The sequence below is a fragment of the Rhinopithecus bieti genome, unplaced genomic scaffold, assembly GCF_001698545.2.
Source record: "Rhinopithecus bieti isolate Rb0 unplaced genomic scaffold, ASM169854v2 scaffold_3041, whole genome shotgun sequence".
In the NCBI taxonomy this organism is placed as follows: Eukaryota; Metazoa; Chordata; class Mammalia; order Primates; family Cercopithecidae; genus Rhinopithecus; species Rhinopithecus bieti.
In genome coordinates, this window is record NW_016804262.1 from 3,444,707 (window position 1) to 3,467,721 (window position 23,015).

The 23,015-nt window shown below is 35.9% G+C and overlaps 1 protein-coding gene across 1 annotated transcript in view; it reads left to right on the forward strand.

Moving 5' to 3' along the window:
* Positions 1-12,374, forward strand: part of PDE1A (phosphodiesterase 1A) — a 409,056-nt gene extending 396,682 nt beyond the window's left edge. The window contains 2 exon segments of the mRNA XM_017867487.1: positions 4,529-4,642; positions 9,374-12,374. Coding sequence (XP_017722976.1) covers positions 4,529-4,599 — 71 coding nt within the window. The 3' untranslated portion in view covers positions 4,600-4,642; positions 9,374-12,374.
* Positions 12,375-23,015: the final 10,641 nt, after the last annotated feature.

The window sequence follows — 23,015 nt, forward strand, 5'->3', positions numbered from 1 at the left end:
TTAAAGTCTATTTAAAGAAAAATATTAGGTAAGTGAGAGGATAGGTGGCATATGAATATGGCAGAAATGGTGAGGGTAGGTTACTCATGATTGTAGCTTGGGAAACAGTCAAACTAGAGGCCAATATTCCGGTTGTCCTTTTTCAGAGGGATCCAGCCACTTGCTGGCTTTAAGACTTTGGGCAGATAGCTTTCAAGCTATGTCTCAGCTTCCACAATTGTTTAACCTTACTTTATATGGTTGCTGTGAAGGAGGCCAGGTGTGGTGGCTCACACATGTAATTCCAGCACTTTGGGAGGCCAAAGCAGGTGGATCACCTGAAGGTCAGGAGTTCAAGACCAGCTTGGCCAACACGTGAAACTCATCTCTATGAAAAATACAAAAAAACAACAAACAAAAAACAAAAAAAATTAGCTGAGCGTGGTGGCAGATACCTATAGTCCCAGCTACTTGGGAGGCTGAAGCAGGAGAATTGCTTGAACTCAGGAGACTGAGGTTGCAATGGGCTGAGATCAGGCTGTTGCACTCCAGCCTGGACAACAACAGCAAAATTTCATCTCAAATAATAATAATAATAATAATAATAAATTTGCAGAGAGGATTCAGGGAAGTGAGGTGAGTGAAGCACTTAGAATAGTGTCTACCACCTAGTAGGTATTCACAAAGTATTGATTATTATTGTCATATTTTCAATTGTATAATAATTTATCCTAACAGGTTATTTCTCAGATAGTGAGACTGACTGGAGAACAAAAGTCTCTAATATCCACTTGATAGTGTGTTTGTTGTAATTCCCTGCAAGTGTTATTTACAGCACCAGGAGTCTAACACATTATGATTCTAATATGGGAAAAGCAAGCTCAAATTGCAATCTAAAAGCCTAGATTAGCTAAATTTAGAGGATTTCTGTTGGTTTTGGTGTCTCTCCTATAACAACTATCCCCTCGCTGCTCCTTGAAGAATTGAGACTCTATTTACAAAGCAAACCCATAATATTTCTTATCATTTTACAAATTACTTTTGTTAGACTTGAACTTTTGAAACTGGTTGAGATGAATATCTAAAACTCTTTGAAATGAACAGAATTATTGATATTCCTTTATTTTCACTCTTTTTCCTGGCTGACAAACAAGTTTATATGCAATTTCTTTGAGCAGGCCACTTGCATTCATTCCTAATGAGCAGCTTTCTATATATAGGACCTTGCAAACCCTTTCAGTAAAATGAAATTCAAAGGTCACATTACTGGTCTTCTTGAAATATCAGTGAATTAAAAGCCAGCCATTTTGACTTCAGGTTATCTATTTATAATCTGCATTGTAGAAAGTCAACTGATTATTCTGGGCCTATTTCTTGCCTGAAAAATGAAGTTAGACTAGATCAAGTTTTAATGCAGGGTTATATAGGGAGGGTCAGAATACTTAGAGAGGGATTTCTTTTTACTAGTCTTTAACTGAAATTTATCATTTCCTTCATTTGTAGGAAAGAATGTACATCAACATTTATGGTATTTTTGTCATCAATAGAACTATATATCTATTTATTTATTATATACTTATTATACACTTACATTTAGTGTAGCAACTTTGAAGTATCATTTGATATCATCATTTCAAAACAGATAGTAGACCTTCAATTAGATATTTTAATTTAAAGCATTAATAAAGAAGCATATATAATACTATAGCACATCACTAGGTTTACGTAAATATGTTGATAACTGTATTTTGATTAGAATTCGTAGTAATCATATATATTTTATTTTATTTATAAACTTTACTTTGAAAAGCTGGCCATAGGTTTCACCAGACTACAAGAGGGGCCTAGGATTCAAAACTGTTTGGAGCCTTGGTATATGGATGTTTCTCAAAGCCTTTATATGGTACACTCTTGGGCCATAAAAGTCATCTTAGATGATATTTAATGGATTGAAAATTCAAATTATTTCCTCTTTATGGGAGAATGATATGTCAGAATAATATGACTTCCTTTTTTATGACGTACTAAGGGTCACTAACAAGTATTATTGCCCAAGTTAATTGTGAAGGCTTCTACAACTAAAGATTTATCAACTAGAAGTAATGTAATTTGGATTTGCTGAGGACTCTACTATCTGGCTGTCATGAAATTCCTTAGCAATTATGTGTCTACCCCAGAAAAGAGCTGGAATTTTAGTTTTCAAGGAAGACCCTTCTTCAGTGCTACAAAACTCTTATCATGAGTTCATCATAGTTTTTAATTGTTGCTAATCACATGTACAGAATTATTATTGGGTATAATATGTGTATCATTTGGGGATTTGTTATTTTTTATAATTGCTGCCTTGTTACCATTTGATTACTTTCTTCATTTTTCTTTTACTCATTTATTACTGCTGATTTCTTTATCCACTAGAAATAAGATAAATACTTTGGTGGTGGATGGCCTTAGGGTCCTTTATCCATTGTAAAAAGTTCTCTAAAAATTTTTGAGAACCAGTGAATTAGTTGATTACTTCTATTCCTTTCTCATAATTCAGTCTGTTCTTTTTACTATGTTCTGTTCTATTCTAGACTGTTTTGTTCTGTTCTAATCTAGTCTTAAGTAACAGAACATTAAATCTGAAGTTTAAGCCAGGACTCTAACATGATAAATGTCAGAAAAAAACCTGATTTTTGAGACAAGAATTTCAAAGAAGATTCATAACTCAGTAATAAGATGCATAAAACCCTTTCCCAATTCAAACAAATGAAAGGATCAGATTATTGAGCTCAAAAAAAAAAAAAAAGATTTATGAAGAGGATTTCTTTAAAACTTATCTGCTATTGGGAAAAGTGTAGAAATGCTTCCTTCTTCACCTCAAATCAAGGGAGGAGAACTTCACCAAGACCCTTGGGGAGATTGAAGTTAAGAAGATATTGGGAATGGAATCTAGTTCCTACCTGAGAGATCTAAAGAGTTACGTGTTGGCAGATGAGCCAAAAGAGAGATGGCTGTGTAGGTTTCAGCTTTTCTTCCAGTCATTCATGGAAACAAATGCCTCGAGTGTGTCATGTGAACCAAATGTACCCACCCACATTTGGAAGGGTGATGGGACCTCAGCAGACAGAAGCTGGAAATGTACCAACAAATTTACAGGAGCTGTGGACGTTGTAAAGAAGCTAGAGATTCATGGGTCTTACCAACCTGGTAAAAAGCCATGGTCCTTGGCAAGAAGTCTGTTAAGAGCCCATGAGTGTACTTCTTATAAGAAAATAAAGGCAGCTGTAAATGCCTGCCAGGTCTAGTGAGTGCAAAGCCATCCTACAACACTGCTGCTCCTCTTAGCCTTCTTCTCTACCCTGCTCAGGAGTCCAAAGTAGCCAGTGGAGAGAGAGCAAAGAAGACATGAGAGAAACATCAACCATACACTCCCCATCCTGCTCCACACACATGCACCATTTTTTGGGTTCTGTAACAAACCCAAGGTGGGAAAGGAGTCTTATCTTGGTTTGACGATGTGTATTACATGAGACCAGACCTTCTATTGTCTGATTTGAGACTTTGGCAACTTAATGTGATCACAGGATGTTTTTAGTTCTCTAAGAATGATCAGGAAAGTAATGAGACTACCTGACATTTTTATATTGGCTGAGAAGATAAGTCCCCACCCTCCATATTTTAAAGACACAATTGCTTTGTAATAGCACCTGATAAATTCTATATGTCCACTCGTTGCATAACCTCAACAAAAATCTGCTGTAACTGAGTTGATACAACCCTACAATACATGTTAAAGGAATTATAACAAAGTTAATTGGCACAAAGTTTAATTGTTAGAATATCTTTACTCAAACTTCAGACAGAAAGAACATTCCATTGTGTATGACTATTTCCTGAACTATCAAGATATTTCAAGTAATTGACTCGGAAATTAATTTTTGTTTATTTTGTTTACTTTATTACTTATGTAATGAGACTCTTTTATCTAAACATTTTGCTTTATACTTCTATTTTCATAGATTCTCTACAACCTCTCCAGAAATGTTGAAAGATTTTTCCATGCTAATATTTTATTTTTCTTCAAAGTTTATATGGAAATTGAGTGATTCTAAGATTAGTTTGATAGATTGTATCTTAAACACTACTATCCTTTCATACTCATTTTTAAAAATTCATAGCAACTAAGAAATGTGTGGTAAGAGACATTGATCATTAGAAGGTTTAGTTAAAGGAATTTGTTTCAATTAAAAAATATTCAGAAAAAAACACATGATTTTTTACATGAGATTTAATAATGTTTAAACATGTTTCATCTATTTTATTTCTGTATTCTCAGATTAAATCGCAGCTTGAGAAAGTTATGTAACCAACAGAAGACAGCTTGTTATACTATGTAGATCCACAGGCTGAAAGGAAAGTGTTTGGTATCTTTGAAAACATGTGCCACAAAATTCATTGTAAAATTCAGTCTTCAACATTTTACAAAGTTCTTCAGTCTTCTAATCTTATTAGTTTTTTCCAGAGCTTTATTTTGTTTTGTTTTGGTTTTGTTTCCTTATGTTTTTAGGTGAACCTGATCTCCATAAGAACTCAGAAGACCTAGTAAATGCTGAAGAAAAACATGAGACACATTCATAGGCCTGAAACACCTTAAAGACTTCTGTCATTTTAAACATGAGAGGTAATTTTATGTTATAGATAAGAAACTTAACTTCTAAAATATATTGTTTGCAGAATACCATTAGAGATGAAATTATCTTATTTGAATGCCTTCTTAGATTTTTTTAAAAAATCTCTATTAATCCTTTGAGACAAAATCTTAACAGGTAAACTTTAAATATTTACCTTTTCAAAGAGTTCTTAATTTGTTAATCAACAAAATTGTATTTACTGGGACTGAAATTTTCATTCTTTAAAATAATTTTAAAATGGCCGGGCGCGGTGACTCACACTTGTGATCCAAGCACTTTTCGAGGCCAAGGCAGGCGAACCACAAGGTCAGGAGTTTGAGACCAGCCTGGCCAACATAGTGAAATCCTGTCTTTACTAAAAATACAAAAAAATTAGCTGGGTGTGGTGGCAGGCACCTGTAATCCCAGCTACTTGGGAGACTGAGGCAGGAGAATCGCTTGAACCTGGGAGGCAGAGGTTGCCGTGATCTGAGATCAGGCCACTATACTCCAGCCAGGGTGACGGTGCAAGACTCCATCTCAAAATAATAATAATAATAATAAATAAGTTCATGGGAATGTTTAATCCTCATTTCTTTTTCCATGTCATGTAGGAAATATAAATGTTTTAGACTGATTTCTTGTTTTATTTCATGTAAAAATATGTTTATACCCAGTAATTAAAACAAAGCAAGTACATATTATAAAGCAAATATCATGTTCGTTAAAATCTGTGAACATGTGCATTTATGGTTCTCTTTTTAAAAATTCAGCTTCTAGGGCTTGTTTTCAGTCTATCAAATTATTAACTCTGGGAGTGATGCCTTGAAAATTTGAATTTTTGATAAGCTAGTCTGTTGATATTTCTGTCCACTAAAATTGAGAACTCACTTGTCTTGAACCGATGGCGGAGATATGGGCAGTTAGAAAGGAGGGATGTGTATTTACAATCGAGATGTCTTAATATCCACTAAAAATAAGAAGAAGTAAAGAACAAAATCCAAGTGTTGTAACACATCCTGTTGTTGGGGTGGTGGGTTGGGGCAAGAGAAAATGCTGAGGGTACCATTCCAAACCTTAGAGATTTTGCTATTAGTTCCACAGCTGTTACTTCAGATGTGAAAGTGTTAAAATGTGATTCGCTTTTAAAATAATTTCTTCCTCAATATTCTTGAGTTACAAAGACAGGTAGTTGTAAAACTGTCTTTTATTCATAAGAATAGTTTCATTAATAGCAACAAATAAACTGTCAGGCACTGTAGTGAACATCTTGTATATATTATCTCACTGAATCTTCTCAACAATTCCAGAGTTAGTGAGTGTGATCCCTATTTTGTATATGAAGCTTGGAAAGAAATCGAGTTCAAAGTGACTATTCAGCAATGAAAACCCCTGTCTATCTTTAACAAATATATTGTTTTATATGCTACATCAGTTCCTCCCCCTACTGTCTATCCAGACTATAAATTTATTACCTCGAGAGCCCATGATCATTTTAGAAGACTCCTTATGTCCTCAAGATACACAGTGAAGCCCCGGAGGTATATTTTAGGGAAAACTAATTCAGTGGAATATTTATAGATGTTTTAAGTCACAAAGGGTTTTGTTGGCAAATGTGTATCTTTATAAAACCAAGTACAACAAAATTAAGAATTTTTCCTACAGGTCACATTCAAGCCAGTATACATCACATAGCATCCAAACAAAACTTTAGGATCAACATTTCCTAGACATTTATGATAACGGATCTTAAATATTTATGAAAATTTTCCAAAAATTTTGTGTAGATAACAGATTACCAATACATTTGTAAAAATAACTGTTCATTGTATGAAAATACCTAAGGCAATTTATATGCATACATTTGTATATCTATATATGTGTGTGTGTATATATATAAATGTATATCTATAAATAAGAGTCTGGCATTTCATCAGAAAAGGTTTTGATGAGATTCAGTTGGCAGTTAATGAAGTACCTTTTGCATTTTCTTTTCCTTCTTTTTTTTTTTTTTTTTTGGAGACCGAGTGTCGCTCTGTTGCCTGCCCAGGCTGGAGTGCAGTTGCGCCATCTCAGCTCACTGCAACCTCTGCCTCCCAGGTTCAAGCAATTCTCCTGCCTCAGCCCCGCAAGAAGCTGGAACTACAGGCGCACGCCGCCACTCCTGGCTAATTTTTTTGTGCTTTAGTAGAGATGGGGTTTCACCATGTTGCCCAGGCTAGTCTCAAACTCCTGAGCTCAGGCAATCTGCCTGCCTCGGCCTCCCAAAGTGCTAGGATTACAGGCGTGAGCATGAGCCACTGCACCCGGCCCCTTTTACATTTTTCAACTAAAAAAACCCCAAAGCTAGAACAGTTTGCAGCCCCCTCAAACTAAATATAATATTTAAGCCCGAGTAGATGATTTGGCAATTTTTTTTTCTGTCAAGGCCAATTAAATTATTTAGCTTCCTTCTCAGTTTGCGAAAGCCCTGTCTTTGGTGCACAGTCTTCCAGGAAATGTGGTCTTCAGTAGCACCTTATAAATTTTGTATGTTCACTAACTACGTAACCTCAATAAAATTCTGCTGCAACTGAGTTGATACAATCCTACAATATATGTTAAAGGAATTATCTCAAAGTTAATTGGTGCAAAGTTTAATTGTTGGAATATCTTTATTCAAACTTCAGACAGAAATTCACATAGCTTCAAAAACAAGTAGGTCTTTTAAATGAGGGAAGTGGGCAAGGTCTAAAAACAACAAAGAGTGGTGACAATTGGCAACTGTGACTCAGGCATGGTGTCTGGGAGATAGCAGGCAGTGATCAGTCCTGGAAACAGAGAGGACACAGCACCCCCAATCTGAAGGCTACAGTCAGCCACTCTTTGGCTCTGACAGATTTTTACTCTGAAAGAGCAAGGGCCCAGTGTTGCCAGCTGTTTCTAGTGGTTAAGAAAGATTCTTAATATAAATTCTTCCAATTTTTCCTGTTGACTCAAAGTTTTTTGAAATGCTTTGTGGACAAGAAAAAATATGTCTGAGGGTCAGATTTGGCTTGCAGGGTTTCTGTTGCAAAGTTAGCACACCTTCTTTGTGACTGATAGCTAATTCTTTGCTGGCTGCAATCACAGAAAGTGTAGGATGTTATAGCAGCCTGGCCATGTCTCTGAAAGCCATTGCCTGCTTTGTTCTCAATGTGTAAGTGCCACTGTGAGGCACTTTCCCAGAAAATATTGAGCTCTAATTAAATCTGTGCCGTGTTAAGATTTCATAAATCAATGTGCAACACTACACTTAGGACAAGAAAAAAGCCCTTGAAATCTACTTTTCACATTGTTGTAAAATTTCACCATCATTTTTCAGAGATTTTAGTCCACGAAAGTGTTTTGTTTTGCTTACATTTTCTTTTACGTTTTGTTTATTAAAGGAAATAAAATAGAATGGCTGGATATATAATCCCAGGCTGCTTTATTATTTAAAAAGCTAATGGCATATCATTCATCACATGATCTTTCTTGAAAGATATGTCAGGAGATTCTGGCATTTCAAAAGCAAGCCACTGTCAGACCTGTTATGCACTGGGAGGAAAGCGTTCCCTATCGTGACCATAGCCTACTGTTTAATGTTGTGTGCTATACAACAAAAGATCAAAAATTGATGATTTGTGGGCTGTATTTAGTCAGTAGACTTGCCTGGGCTTTCACACTGATTTAAAATATCTTTTGGAATGTCTTTAGGCAGGGCTTATGTTCTTTAGTTGACTATGGTCCCTGTGAGTCTAGTTGTTTTACACTCACAGTGGCCCACTTAACTCATTTACACTACCTGCCAGGCCCATATGCCTGTCTGATCTAGAGAACCAGTTTTTACTGGGATTGAACACACACATATACAAACACACGCACACACACCCAGAGCAGAAATAGGAAGAGAAATTCCAACTGGTATAAAACCACTCTCTATTAGAAAGATAGTAGATAAAGAAAGCAGGCCGGGCACGGTGGCTCATGCCTGTAATCCCAGCACTTTGGGAGGCCAAGGCGGGTGGATCACAAGGTCAGGAGATCGTGACCATCCTGGCTAACATGGTGAAATCCCGTATCTACTAAAAATACAAAAAATTAGCAGGACGTGGTGGCAGGTGCCTGTAGTCTCAGCTGCTTGGGAGGCTGAGGCAGGAGAGTATCATGAACCAGGAAGGCGGAGCTTGCAGTGGGCTGAGATGGTGCTACTGCACTCCAGCCTGGGCGACAGATCCAGACTCTGTCTCACAAAAAAAAGTAAAAAAAAAAAAAAAAAAAAAAAGAAATCCCTTATTTTTGACAAGGTATATAAAGTGCAATGTGAATTGCCACACAGTAATTGATACCTGTGTATGACTAAGTGAAGACCTTCAGTTTCTATGTTTTCTTTTCTTTTATTTATTTATTTTAAATTCACAAATAAAATGGTGTGAACATTTTTTTTGAAATTGTGGAATGGCTAAATCAAGCTGATTAACCTATGATTAACATATGTGATTAACATTACTTCACATGCTCATCTGTTTTTGTGGGGAGAATATTTAAAATCTACTCTCTTAGCAGCAGTTTTCAAGAATATGATGCATTGGTTTTTAACTGCGGTAACCATGTTTTACAGTAGACCTCTTGAACTGATTCCTCCTATCTAACTGAAATTGTGTACTCTTTGACGAACATGTGCCCAACCACTCCCCACTCTTCCTTCTCTGATCTACATTTTCATTTGGATTTTATTTCAGGACAATGAAAACAGCATGAAAACATCCTAAATTCTCAACTTTTCACAAAGCTATAGCTCCTCTTTCAACATAGAATTGGATTGGGCCATTTTAATTGACTCCTATACAAGGAATTAAGAAGAACATAAATTTTGAGCTAGCAACTCTGGTCAAATAAATACACTCAAGTTTTATTAGAGTTTTGACCAGTGCTTCTGCTATTTTTTTCCCTCCACAATTTGGCCTTCTTCAATCAAGCCAGAGAAATTTTGAGACAAAAGTCGGACAGTTTTAATTTTCTTGCTTTTACCCTGTCATAGTGACTGTGCAATGCATGTGCAGAAGATGAGATATTTTAAAATTTACTTCCTTGCACTGTCTTACACAGAGTGCTATAACTATAAATTTTTCAAGGTCTTAAATAAAAGGAAGCAAAAACAACATTATGGAAATTTTTTTTTTTTTTTGCTGTGCTGGGGAATAGACTATTTAGATTGTCCTTCTTATTTTAAATGCATGGGAACAGAATTACAGGCAGGATGCTGAGGAGCTGGTTGAAGCATCAGAGCAATGCTACAATCCAACAGTGGAGCATTAGATCCCCAGCTAGGTAGCCTGATGGACACTGCATTTGTAAACTCTCATACTGGGAAATGGCAGTGAAACCTTCCTCTGAACCCGTGTACCAGCCTGCGTCCAGCCCCATGGTTTCAAAGCACGAATGCATTACCTCCATGGGTGTGGTTACAAGTAAGTCACATGCTATCTACAGTTCATGATAACAAGACCATCAGCTATTGGTGGAGACAGACACTAGAATGGAAAATGAAATTTGCCAGTGGGATGTTTATCCCATCAGAATGTAACAAAATACATTACCAATCAAGAGATAAGAGACAAGAATGTGTGTGTGTGTGTGTGTGTGTGTGTGTGTTCAAAAATGTCTATGAAAATGAAGACTCACTTTTCTGTACAGATAACATTATTTGACGTGACTTTTATATTTTACTACACAGAAACAAACTGCAGCCCTCAGAGGCCCTGCTTCCTTGTCATGTTTTGCCTGAGCATGTGCAAACCCTTTCCTTTGCTCAAAGCTGAAAAACTACCTTTATGTGTTATCTGACAAGAAAGGTCAAGCACAATTAGATGTTGCAACTTTTCACTGTACAAGCATTGCAATGATTGTGAGCTTCAGTGAATTTATCTTTGTGAAAGGTAAAAATTGGCTGGAAAGAATCAAGAGTAGCCATCAATTAAATCATGCGAAGGAGGATCCATCCATCCTAATGAGTTTTCTGCTGCACCGGCTTCCTTCCTGGGTTCCACAATGTTAAGCAATATTTTAGAAAAGGGTTCAATCGGAAGCTTTTAAGCCTAAGTGGTGAGATTTTATAACTCACAACTTAGATCTCTTTTAATGTGTAAGCCATATTCTATATGCATAGTTAGTATGCATCATTGTAATTTAAGATATATTTGAATGTAGGCTGTATAAAATGCTTTTAATTGTTCTGTGAATAGATCCTTGGCTTTAGTGTCACCTGAATCTTGTGCAAAACAGAGCTTAATAATTGAATTGTATCATAAACATTACAATGTAATTGATATTTTAAATGTAAGCAGTAAGATTGATCTATAATAATGTGCTGGGAAAACATTTATAGATATGTACATCTTGATTACTTTTGTGCTTTCAAATGGACTTTTATTTCTATTTATGGAGAGAATGTAACTACTGCTTTTAATGTCTTTTTAAAGCAAGCTATTTACCAGCTAGAAAATATTGTGCATTTAAAATAGAATCTATCTGGGGAGTGTAATTACTGTTGTTTCTATTTGAGTCAGTTGTCTTTCAGTAAAGCTCTAGAATCTCTCAAATAAGTAAATAGAAATGCTGCTTCTTAAATGTCATAGGAGGCATATCCACTTTGTTTCTATCAATATTTAAGATCTATAAGACCTTATTACTAAAAAGTAGAGGAATATAAAGAATTCATCAATTTCTGTATATGGGCTTTAACCTAATTTCCCAGGTTATGCAACTTATAGAGCACTGTGACCAAACTTCCAGAGTGCAAAAAAAAAAAAACAAAAAAAAAAAAACAAAGTTTTACTCCTTCAGAAGAATTGTCATGCTGCTGCTGTACTTATTTTCCTAATCTCTTTCTTTCTATCTGCTACACTCCCTCCTTCTCTTTTTTTTTCTTTTAAGCTTTTATATTTCTTCCTTTGTTTTCCTCTCTGTAAGACAGCTGCTACTTAGCACTAATTAGTAGAAAATCGGAGTGGAGGTTTTCTGTGCCTGTCCTTTCTGCAAACATTACTATTGAGCCCATCTGAAGAGAGGGATTGATAGGTTAGGCTGCTGCGCCTTGAATGTCCTGCTTTGCATTTTTAACCTCAGCTTCCCAACACATGTATCTTGGAGTTTATATGCCTTTTCATTTAACCGAAACCTCTTTTATTTAATTTTTAACATGACAACTTACAATTCTTGTGTTTTTATTATGCTGTATTTTTCTGTATTTCTTATTACATGTGATTGCTAAATAAATCATGTTTGAGGGAAAACTTTGTGAAACATTTGGAGTTTTATGTAATTCAATTTAGTGGGGCATTGAAAAGTTGGAGAAATTGGGGGAAACCCAAAGGAGAACAACTTAAAAATTGATAGGAGTTTTGTAAGAAAGTGCTTTTGCTCCATTAAAGAAATACTGATTGAATTACTTATTATTATACCTATTATTCATAAGCTTCTGGCTGGAAGCATGGTGCATATATGAATATGGAAACCTTTCCTCTAGAAATTTCAAGTCGTATAAAGGAGATAATCTACACAGACTATAATTTATACATAATAACTAAAATGCCACATAAAAATGTAACGAGTTGCAAATAAAATGCACCTATGTATATTTGAGGAGGTAAAAAACTGCTTCTGTTTTCAGAGCTTTCAAGACTAAGTGGTGCATCAGTTGGCATTTAACAAATAAAAACAAAAGTTTATAAACATTGCCTATTTTCCATGTGTGGCCTCCATGTAAATGCTTAACAATATTATCTCAAATCCTCACAATAATACAGTAAAGTGGTGTTGATATAAACAAAGGAAACCAAGTCTCAGAGAAAAAGCTTTGTCCAAGGCCATACAGGTCTCCATTGGCAGACTCCACACTGGATTTGGTTCTGTGTTTCTCCGGCACCTTGTTTTCTTTCTACAACATCCACGTGGGGCTGGGCAGAAGCACAGCAGAAGAAAAGGCTCTGTGAAGAAGAGCAACGTGAATAAGGCAACACCAGAGAAGAATGAAGAAGCAAAGAGTGTTGAGTCAAGGTGAAGACCCAATGAGTCTCAATTAATTGAAATAAGAGTAACTGGCATGGTATGTGTGAAACCTTAGGCTGTGTCTCTATGAAGCCAATGAATTCCAGAACAAGATGTAAAAACTTAACTGGTCATCAAATATGTGACACTTAGCTGAATTTTTTACTTTAAGTATGATTACATGATGCATTTCCACCTAATATCAAAAGCTTTCAAAGGCTGTATTTTAAATATAAAAGTCTGTATTTATATTTAGAAATATAATTTAGATATAAAACGTGTATTTCCTTTGGAAGCTACACTATATTAAGCCTTCTGTCCTCTGTTCAAATGTTTTTCTAAATACAGCAAAGCTTATCTACCATTTAGTACACGTCCTAGACAATAAAGACAATGTATATTTTAGAGTCAAAAAAGCAAACACCTAATAATGTCCTGCATTATTACATTATTCTTTTAATTTCTTTGGAGGTAATTGTAAATATTTAAGATACATTTTCTATATATGGGCCAACATTATGTTTAAAGCTCTAGTTGGGTCTTTTTATCCCTTAATAACATTAATTAATTTCTAGGTAATTTGCTTAATATGTGCGAAGGTTGGAGAGTTTCGTTTGCATCTCAGTTGATATATTTTATCTCTGACAAACAGTATAATTATGTAGTGTTTGTTTATTGTAGTCATACTAGTGCATTATATTATTTTCTTACATTATCTCTTTTACTTCCTACAACTACTCTGTAAGACATTATTATTCCTTATTATAGGTAAGGAAGTGTGGCAGAGGAAGGTAAAATAATTTGTGTAAGATCAAGCAGCTAGTAAGTAGAGGAACCCAGATTTGAAGTCTAAGGGAGTCTGACTCAAAACCGCTAGGCTAGGTTGCCTCCGGCCACTGAAGTAGGATCTGTCACGTTTTTTCTACTTGTTATATTCATTACCTTCCTTTTTTACTCTTTGTTCCATTTTGCAGGCTCTTGTCCCTAAAACTACCACTTTGAGGGGCAGAATTTTCAGTGACCAACAGCAGGATTGTGTGTGCTTTGGTGACCAATTTAACCATGTATTACTGTAGACAAGCTGTCTTTTATTTTTGTGAATGGGAGAAGCCATATTCCATGCTTAATATATAACTGTAAAATGTCCTTTTCAAAAGTAACCACCGGTCCTCACTCTAGATTCTTGTTACTTAAAATGTGGTCCACACCTGTGAACTTCTTAAAAATAATCTCAGGTTTCTCTTAAACTGGAATTGGCATTTTACAAAGGTAACTATGCAATTTCTATATAAATCACGGTTCTAGACAGTCATTACATACTATGGAGATAATTCTAAGTACCTACTAGCCACTTAAATACAAGGTTGTTTTTCTTCACAGTTTTTAATAAGTGACTTTGACTCCTGTACCCTTCCTCAGATCTATCAGCAAACATCACGGAACAAAGGCTAAAGGTTCAGGCTCTTTAATGAGGTGCATATATCTGTATTGATGAAATGTGGTTCCTTACATGGATAATTAGAGAAGAACTTGGAAGAAAGACATTAAATGTGTGAGTATGACCATATGGCTTTTAGAGCAAAAAAACTTTGAAAGCAAAATTATTAATAAGAGGCATTAACATAGTTGATTGATCCTGTTTTCATTGGCCTATCAAATATTGTATTTTAATTATATAGCATACGAAGGTCAACTTTACCTTGCACAAGTGATAAATACATAACTGTTAACCTAAAAACATAGTTTGATGTGTTTCATTCTTATCTGTCAGCTTTTTTTAAACCCTTAAAATATAGAAAAACTTATGGAGAATATGCTTGAAATGTATGGGGTAGGATGAGGGAGAGGACATTAAACATTAGAGCTAATTGCCAAGTCTAGAGTGGAAGGAAAAGAGTTTGTGTTCACTTTGGAAGCAGCAAGTCATCTGAATTCAGAAACATAATATACAAGGGAAAAAAAAGAAAACAGGGAGCTGAGATTGGTTTCTAGAAGGAAAGGGAGCTGGGTGTATTTTCACAGCGACATAAGCCCAGAGAGTGTGCAGGATGGGTAGCTGGGAGACCTCATTTCATCTGATACTGTGGAGTGAACCACACAGTGAGAAAATGGTTCATATTAGGCAGTAGGAATGAGGGAGAACTGAAAGGGCAAAAAGATGCGCAGTGTGTGAGATGACATTTGTTCTTTGGTTTACTGAAGAAGCATTGGCTTTGGGCAACTGAATTTGGTTGGGCAAACTTTTCTGCATATGGTACAACTTTCTGTCTTTTTGAGTCCTGTATTTGCATCCCATCATAAGCCAATCAACAGTGTAATTGTTTCTTCTGTGGGTGTCTTTTTTCTGCTTGGGATTTGCACATTGAAAAAGGCTGAAGCATGCATAGGATTCTCAGGAGCCTCCCCTGACCACGAGGACTTTTAAATTAAACAAATACAAAACTCACAACATTCAGCTTTTCTCTAGCCAAAATCAGGCTCAGAAAGCCCTACTAATGTGGCAACATCATGCCTTCAGGTGTTTCTTGAGGAGGTACAAAACCGAGGAGCTGTAGTATTAATCCATGTGCTGTAATTCTAAATTTTAAAATAACAGAGAGACCCAAGGCATGTTTAATAAACTTCCGGAAGGTAAACAATAATAGCCACTAAATGATATTATATCTTGAAATACACAGCTGAGGTGTATACACATACACATACATATATAAAATCTTCCTGATCTCATATATATGGAAGAAAAAATTATTATTATGAAGATCTGTAGTGAGCAAGAGTTTATACGAAGAGCAGGAATCTATTTTTTTCCAAGTCAAACTTTTTTCTGTAGATATGATCCTATAAATTATCTTTTAGAGACCACACACCCCCTAAAAAAAGACTTTTTTTTTTCAAAATCCTTAACTTCGGATGTTGACGAAGTGTTTACTTTTACCCTCAACTTCATTGGCATTCCATCTTGCCATTTCTAAATTGTTACCTAAATATAGATATAAAATATATCCTTTTTAATGTGCACATCCCAAAAGTTATTAAAGTGCACTAGAATTCATTACTGAAAATTGATTTTCTGATGAATAATATCATACATGTATATGAACAAGTGAACATAAAAATATCTATTTATAATTAAGAATATTCCTGTGCATCATGAATTTTACCTTAGTATGTGTGTGTTTGTGTAAATATTAAATTAGAGATTTCAGACGGGCACAGTGTCTCACACCTGTAATCCCAGCACTTTGAGAGGCTGAGGCAGGCGGATCATGAGGTCAGGAGTTTGAGACCAGCCTGGCCAAGATGGTGAAACCCTGTCTCTACTAAAAATACAAAATCAGCCGGGCTTAGTGGTGTTTGTCTGTAGTACCAGCTACTTGGGAGGCTGAGGCAGGAGAATCATTTGAACCCGAGAGGTGGAGCTTGCAGTGAGAGGAGATAGCACCATTGCACTCCAGCCTGGGTGACAGGGCGAGACTCTATTTAAAAAAAAAAAAAAAAAAAAAAAAAAAACACATAAAATAAATTAGAGATTTCAAGTTTCTAAACTCCTTGTTTTCTAACTCCTGCTCCACTCATTGAAATCACAATCTTCCCACTGAGAAACAGGAGCAAATGACAGCTACAGTGCCTTTTAAGCGATAGTTTGAATGACATTTGTCTCAGATTACAAAAGTAACATGCATTTATTTCTTATTTGTAAACAAACTCCATTTTGTTGTTGTTACAGATAGCATCTACATGGCATTCTTCACTTAGTCTGCAAGGTAGACTAGACATTCCATGGGTCAGGGGTTTGTTTTGTTACTTTGTTTTCCCATAGCCTAACACAGCTTGCACACAGCATAGCCTGACTGCTTTTGATTGAATTCGTTAAGTTGAAGTCAGCTATATATTCCTGAAGCCCTTCGGGGTTTACCTCTTAAGGTTGTTGTGACAATTAAGTATACTGATAGAGGTAAGGAACTTAGAACCTATTGACTCATGTACTTCAGTGTTAGCTATTGTTTGTTCATTTATATTGGCATTTGTTCCTGGCTATGCGAGGCAAACCTATTAGGTTGGTGCAAAAGTAATTACAGTTTTTATATCTGAACATGCAATCACTAAAATTCATTGAGTGCTTACATAAGTCTGCTAAGTTCTAAGTTTCGTGTCTCTACCAACTTATTTCTCACAGCAATCCTAAGAGATAAATATTACTGTTATATCCATTTTATAGAGAGGAGGACTGAGACAAAGCTAGGAGAAGCAATGCATTCATGGTCTTCCATCCTGGAAGATGCAGGCTTGGGATTCTGATTTCAGAGGTCATGCCCTCAGCATCGTTTTACTCTTTCAAAACGAAACCAAATTTCAAAAGATTGTTGAACTTGACAAAGTCTATGATTTCTTCAGCTGTTGAGAACCTGCCATGGCATTGTGCTTGGGTCAATTTAAAGTTAAAGCATATAATTTCTGTAAGGATTATAGACGCATTTCTTCTTTCTAATCAAAGAGTATTGCATTGCTCAAGTCTACCACTTTACCTGTTTTGAACATTTGGCTTCTCTTTCTAGCTCTTTTTACTTTGTCTTTTCTGTACACTGTTATTATGCTAAATCTCCCTAATGAATTCTTTGGACATATTGCTCGTCTTCTTAAAAATAATTTCTCCTTGTCTACATCAGAGGTCAGCAATATTTTTCTGTAAAGGGTCAGACAGTAAATATTTTAGGCTTTGCAAGGCACATACCATTATACCACCCTCATCCTGCTGCTCCTCCTCCCCCTCTTCTCCTTTCCTTTTTCCTCCTTCCCCTTCATCATTTTCTCCTCCTCCTCCTCCTTCTGTTTCTTCTGATCCTTCTCTTTTCTCTTCCTTTTCTCCTTCACAACCCTTTAAAAGTGTAAACCATTCTTAGCTGGTGAGGAGAGAACATGCTAAGACCAGCTACATGGCAAGTTTGGCCCACGGGCCTGCTCTACACAGCACTACTATTTCAGGTCAAAGAACTTGGTGCCCTAGGAAAAAGAATGAGGCTGCTTCTGCCAGGGACAGTCAGCCCAGGATCTCCAGCTTCCCCAGGCCCTGCTAGCCACCCTGAGGACTGCAAAGGTCACTATCTATCTCCAGCACACCTGCCACTCATTCTCAGTACACACATCTGTTTGGAAGGCCTGACTACAGCACTGGTTCTCAACCCTTAGCATGCATCAGCACAGCCTTGAGGTTTGTTAAACTACAGAACTCTAAGCCCCATCCCCAGAGATTCTGATTCAGTAGGTCTGGGATGGGGCCTGAAGCAAAGCTAATGCTAGTAGACTGGAGATCTCGCTTTGAGAGCCACTGGCCGGCAGGTAAAGCTTAAACTCCTTAGCACAATGTTCAAAGTCCCTCACTGCCTAATCCAGTCCATTTTCAGTTATAGCCTTCATTACAGTATTCACTGTTCCTGATGCCTTTGCACTGAGTGACTCTTCTGCCTAAGTCTTGCTGCTCCCTTTGCCATCTTTACCTGTCACAGTCCCTCCTTCCTCTAAGGATCTATGCATTTGCCCGCTGTCTCGCAAAGCCTCTTCTCATTCTTCTAACCAGAACTCCATCTCCTCTTTGGATGAACGCTGATCTGCTATCCCTCTGTGCAAGAGAATTGCAGCTCTCTATCATACACTTGCTGCTGGGTTTTTAGGGAAAAAAGCACTGAGTTTTACACACATTAAGTGTTCAGTAAATATGTGTTGAATAAACGGATGTGAATAAATGAATGAAGGCAGGAAAGAAAAGTGTATTATTATTTGTCCTGCTTGGTATGTGATTGAGTCAGTCCTTTTCAGATAACATCTCCAGTTAATTAAGTAAAAATAAGACCCACTTTTCAAGCACTTTAGATCTGCAAAATTCCAAAAGCCATTTATGTTTTTTTTTTTTTTTTTCTCAGAGCAGACAAATGAGGAGTGCATTAATTCTTACTAGCATACTAAAAGCAAACCTGAATTATGTGAGAGAAATAATAAGATCTCTTCATCTCTCTCGCCTGTATGCTTGGGGAGATGGGCCTCCTAGTGTAGAGGTATGTTCGCAACAGCAAATCCTAGACTTTGCTAAGGAGAAAAGCCCACATTTCCTAGTCGATTTCCTACAGCCTTGACGATTAATAATGGAACCATACAGGACTTAGAACAATAATGAATCTAATTCTTAGTCACTGGTGATTGGTAGCTGCTAATCTTAACGTTTCCTAATCTGAAGACACTTCTTAACCATTAATACTTTGATAGCATTGGCAAAATAATGACAAAGAATATTTGAAGGGTTCAGACAGTACCTGACCCATTGTTGGCCCTTCATGAACAGAAAATGATATGATTTTGTATTTATCCAGATACCATTAAATTTGTTAAATTTTATGTGGAAGATCTGAGGCAAGAAATATCTCACCCAAGATATTTCATGAAATTTGGCCTTCAGTTCAATTTTGGACTTAACTTTGTCATTTACCAGTGCTATGGTCTTGGACAAGCTTACATTTTTTCATCTATAAAATGGAAATAATAAGAGTGCCTATCTAATAGGTACTTTTGGAATTATTAAATGAAATGTTCTATATAAGGTTCTGAGAATATCACCTGACACATAGAAAAACAGAAATAATATGAGCTATACAAATAAAAACCTACCTAGGGCTTCATCCCTTTCTTTTAAAATTAATTGATATTTACAGTTTCAAGAGCATAGCATGGCTTTAACTTCGGTAGCAATATCTTAAAAGTGCACATGATGGAGAGGTTGCTCCATGCAGAGTAGACCAGCCATTCCAGAGTAAAGATTATATTATCATTAATTTACCACTTATGTCCTTGTTTGAGAGGAAAGGCTAAATTATACATATATATTAATTAGATACAGAAAGATTAATATATAGATTTACATATATAGGTATAGGTGGATATGTTTATTTGGTTGGTTGCTTTATCATGTAGCTATTCTATTTGGGGGAACAATTTTAATGCAAATATTAAAGAGAAAAATATCAGCATAAAAATAAAATAACAGTAACCTTTGTATTTCCTAGACTGCTCGTTAAATAAAAAAAATCATCAGACATCCAAGTGCACTGCGAAGCAACAATAGCAGTTTCTCAAAGAGGAAAACTATGTACACATACACACATACGCCCATACACACACACACACACACACACACACACACACACACAGAGCAGCAAACTCCCCCGATTTCACGGACTTTTCATTAGCAAAACAAGCTTTCTGCAGAGGAAATGAAAAAGGAGAGGACTTTTCATAATGTGGAAACTGTCCATGTGAGAGGAACAGACGCATTCAACAAGGATGGTAAGTCAGATGCAGTCTAAAAGTCGAGTGAGTCAACACTGAAATAATCATCAAACCTTTCCTCAGATAGAAATGGGGGCAAAAGGAAAACAGCCATGGTGCAAAAGACATATTCATGTGGGGATGACTTAGCAGCAGTGGACAGGAAGCTGCTAAGAATAAGTTGCATAGCCAGAGAGGGAGAGGGAAGGAGCTGGCCTTGCCCTCCCTCAGGTCCTCTCCCTCTGGCCATCTTTCTCTTTCCACCAGAGGTGCCCTTTGTGAGAACCTCCTCACCTCTATTACTGTGTCCAGTTTACTCTGGATGTCCTCCGCTGTTCTCACCTGGCTTCTCCCTAACAGACGGAAATGCAGAAATTATAACTTTTTGAGGTATTTATTTAGTAAAGTGTTTTTTTTGTTTGTTTGTTTGTTTGTTTTTGAGACGGAGTCTCACTCTGTCACCCAGGCTGGAGTGCAGTGGCACGATATTGGCTCACTGCAACCTCCAACTCCCCAGTTGAAACAATTCTCCTGCCTCAGTCTCCTGAGTAGCTGGGACTACAGGCATGTGCTGTCATGCCCGGCTAATTTTTGTGTTTTTAGTAGAGCCAGGGTTTCACCATATTGGCGAGGCTATTCTCAAACACCTGACCTCAAGTGATCTGCCAGCCTTGGCCTCCCAAAGTGCTGGGATTACAGGCTTGAGCCGCTGCACCCGGCCCTTTAGTGAAGTTTTATTCTCTGTGCTTAATTTAATAAAAATCAGGTTAAATTTCTTCTCTATCTTTCTTTTAAAAGCTTCTTTTTAATTTCTGTAGAGCAAAGCATTTTATGTATATACACATATACATATTTAGTGTACATTTTTATATATGTGTATATATATTTTGCATACACATACCTGTGTATATAGAGATGTATACAAACACATATATAAATTATAGACACACACACACACACACACACATTGCTCAATAGAAAAAAATTTTAACTCCACATTGCACAATGAAAGAAAACAAGGTGATTAATTTTGGCAACTATATTTTCCCCAAAATATTGCATTAAATTATCTTTTACAGATACAGGCTTGGGTGTTTATGATGACAATGTCTAATTTTTAATACTGTTCTGCCAATACTACAAAAAAAAATCACTTTGAAAAATCTTATTTAGGTACTAAGCAGTTGTAATGAACTCTTTCCTATATATTCCATTTATTCTGACAATGAAAATGTGTAGCTCAAGCTTGTTATCGTATGCGAGTCCAGGATTTAGTAGTATAATTCCTGTCTTAGAATTGACCTTCATGTCATTTTAATTTTTAGAATATTGGGTGTTCTCAAAAGCAAATAAAGGACCAATGTAATGTTTAAAACACTTGACAAATGTAACAAACAGGTGACAAATTCAAAATAGAAAAATCTATGTTTCATGAGGGCAAAAGAAGAGAGCAACATATGGTAATATAATTAGTCTGCTTAGGAAAACACATCCACAGAATATATGCTGCAGGAGAAATGTAACAGGAGACTCACTCGTCTACTGCAAGGCCTTGAAAAATGTTGGTCTCTGTAAACAATAAAGAAAGAAAAAATATTCTTCTCTAATTGTTAAAGAGATGTTCAACCATCTGCAAACTATTCTTTAAGTTCTTGTTGTTCCCTTCCTTTGATTCCTACCAAGCCATGTTGTACCTTTGCTACTTTTGAGAATAATGGGACTTTGAAGTCAATTAAACTCATTCCTCAGCTTGAAGGGAACAGCAGGTAGAATGTTGTCTTTGGCCCTCATTAAGTAGTATATTGTTCCTTTTCAGTGATCTAATATCTACAGCATAATCCACAATTCTGCATGTAGGTCTGGGTGATTATGCTTTTTCATATTATTTTTATTTCTTTGGCAATACAAAGTCCAGGAGTAGGAACTAAAAGTTAGTACTTAAATCCTGGGGCAAGTAGGGAGGATACTGATAATGAACAATTTGTGAAATTATTTTATTTTGTTTTGCAACTTATGAGAAATCAAGAAAGGGAAACAAATTAAAGATCGATGCCTTGTTCTTTAAGAAAAGGTTATACCTAAGATTGTCATAAACTCAGCAATTCTCTCATTTTACGTCATAAAAGTTATTTTTAAAATATAGATTTAGACATACGAAATATTTTTAGATGAACCAAATACTTTTTTAAAAGTTTCAAATTTATTTCTTTTATTTCTCTTTTACTTCTTTACTTTCTTTATTATTACTTACTTACTTACTTACTTACTTCTTTATTTACTTTCTTTTATTTCTTATAGGCCATCTCAGTTTGAAGCAGAACTCCGAGTTTTCTTCCCACCTTAGCCTCATTAGCAAAAGTATCTGCCTATGCTTTATGTCTGAATTGCAGGAAGTTTAGCTCTAAGTCAATATATAAGACAATATAAGAAAGAATAAAAGTCTATGGCTCCTAAGGAGAATGGGCTTTTCTATCCTAAAATCTATCACAACTCAAACAGGTCAGAGGCTAGTTAGTGGAAGGGTTTGTAGGATTATTGGTTCATTTGGGGCCACTTATTTTCTTTGGACTCTAGTTTTCTTATCTATTACATAAATGCTACCTGTCATACATATTTAATGTGATTATTAACAGAGAAACATAGGTGAAGCCACTTAATTAATTATAAATAATTGAACAAATCTTTACTAGCAAGATGGCAACGACAATAAAATAACCTTTTTATTTTTAGAAGTCTGCTGTTTAATTCAGTAGTTGGCAGGTAGTAGACTATCAATAAAATTTGTAGAACTAAATTAAATCAAGACCAATGGAATTTGAAAAGAAACAAAGCAATAAGTAAACACAGTGGAATTTGAAAAGAAACAACAACAAAAAAAAATGTGTTTGAAAGACTTCCTGTTGTAAGAGAAGGCTCAGATTCCAGAATTAGAAAAACTAAAAATGAATCACTTAAAATTTACCTACACTCAAGATCCCTTTTTTAGTAGTAGAGAGAAATAAACTAAAACCACAGGGAAGA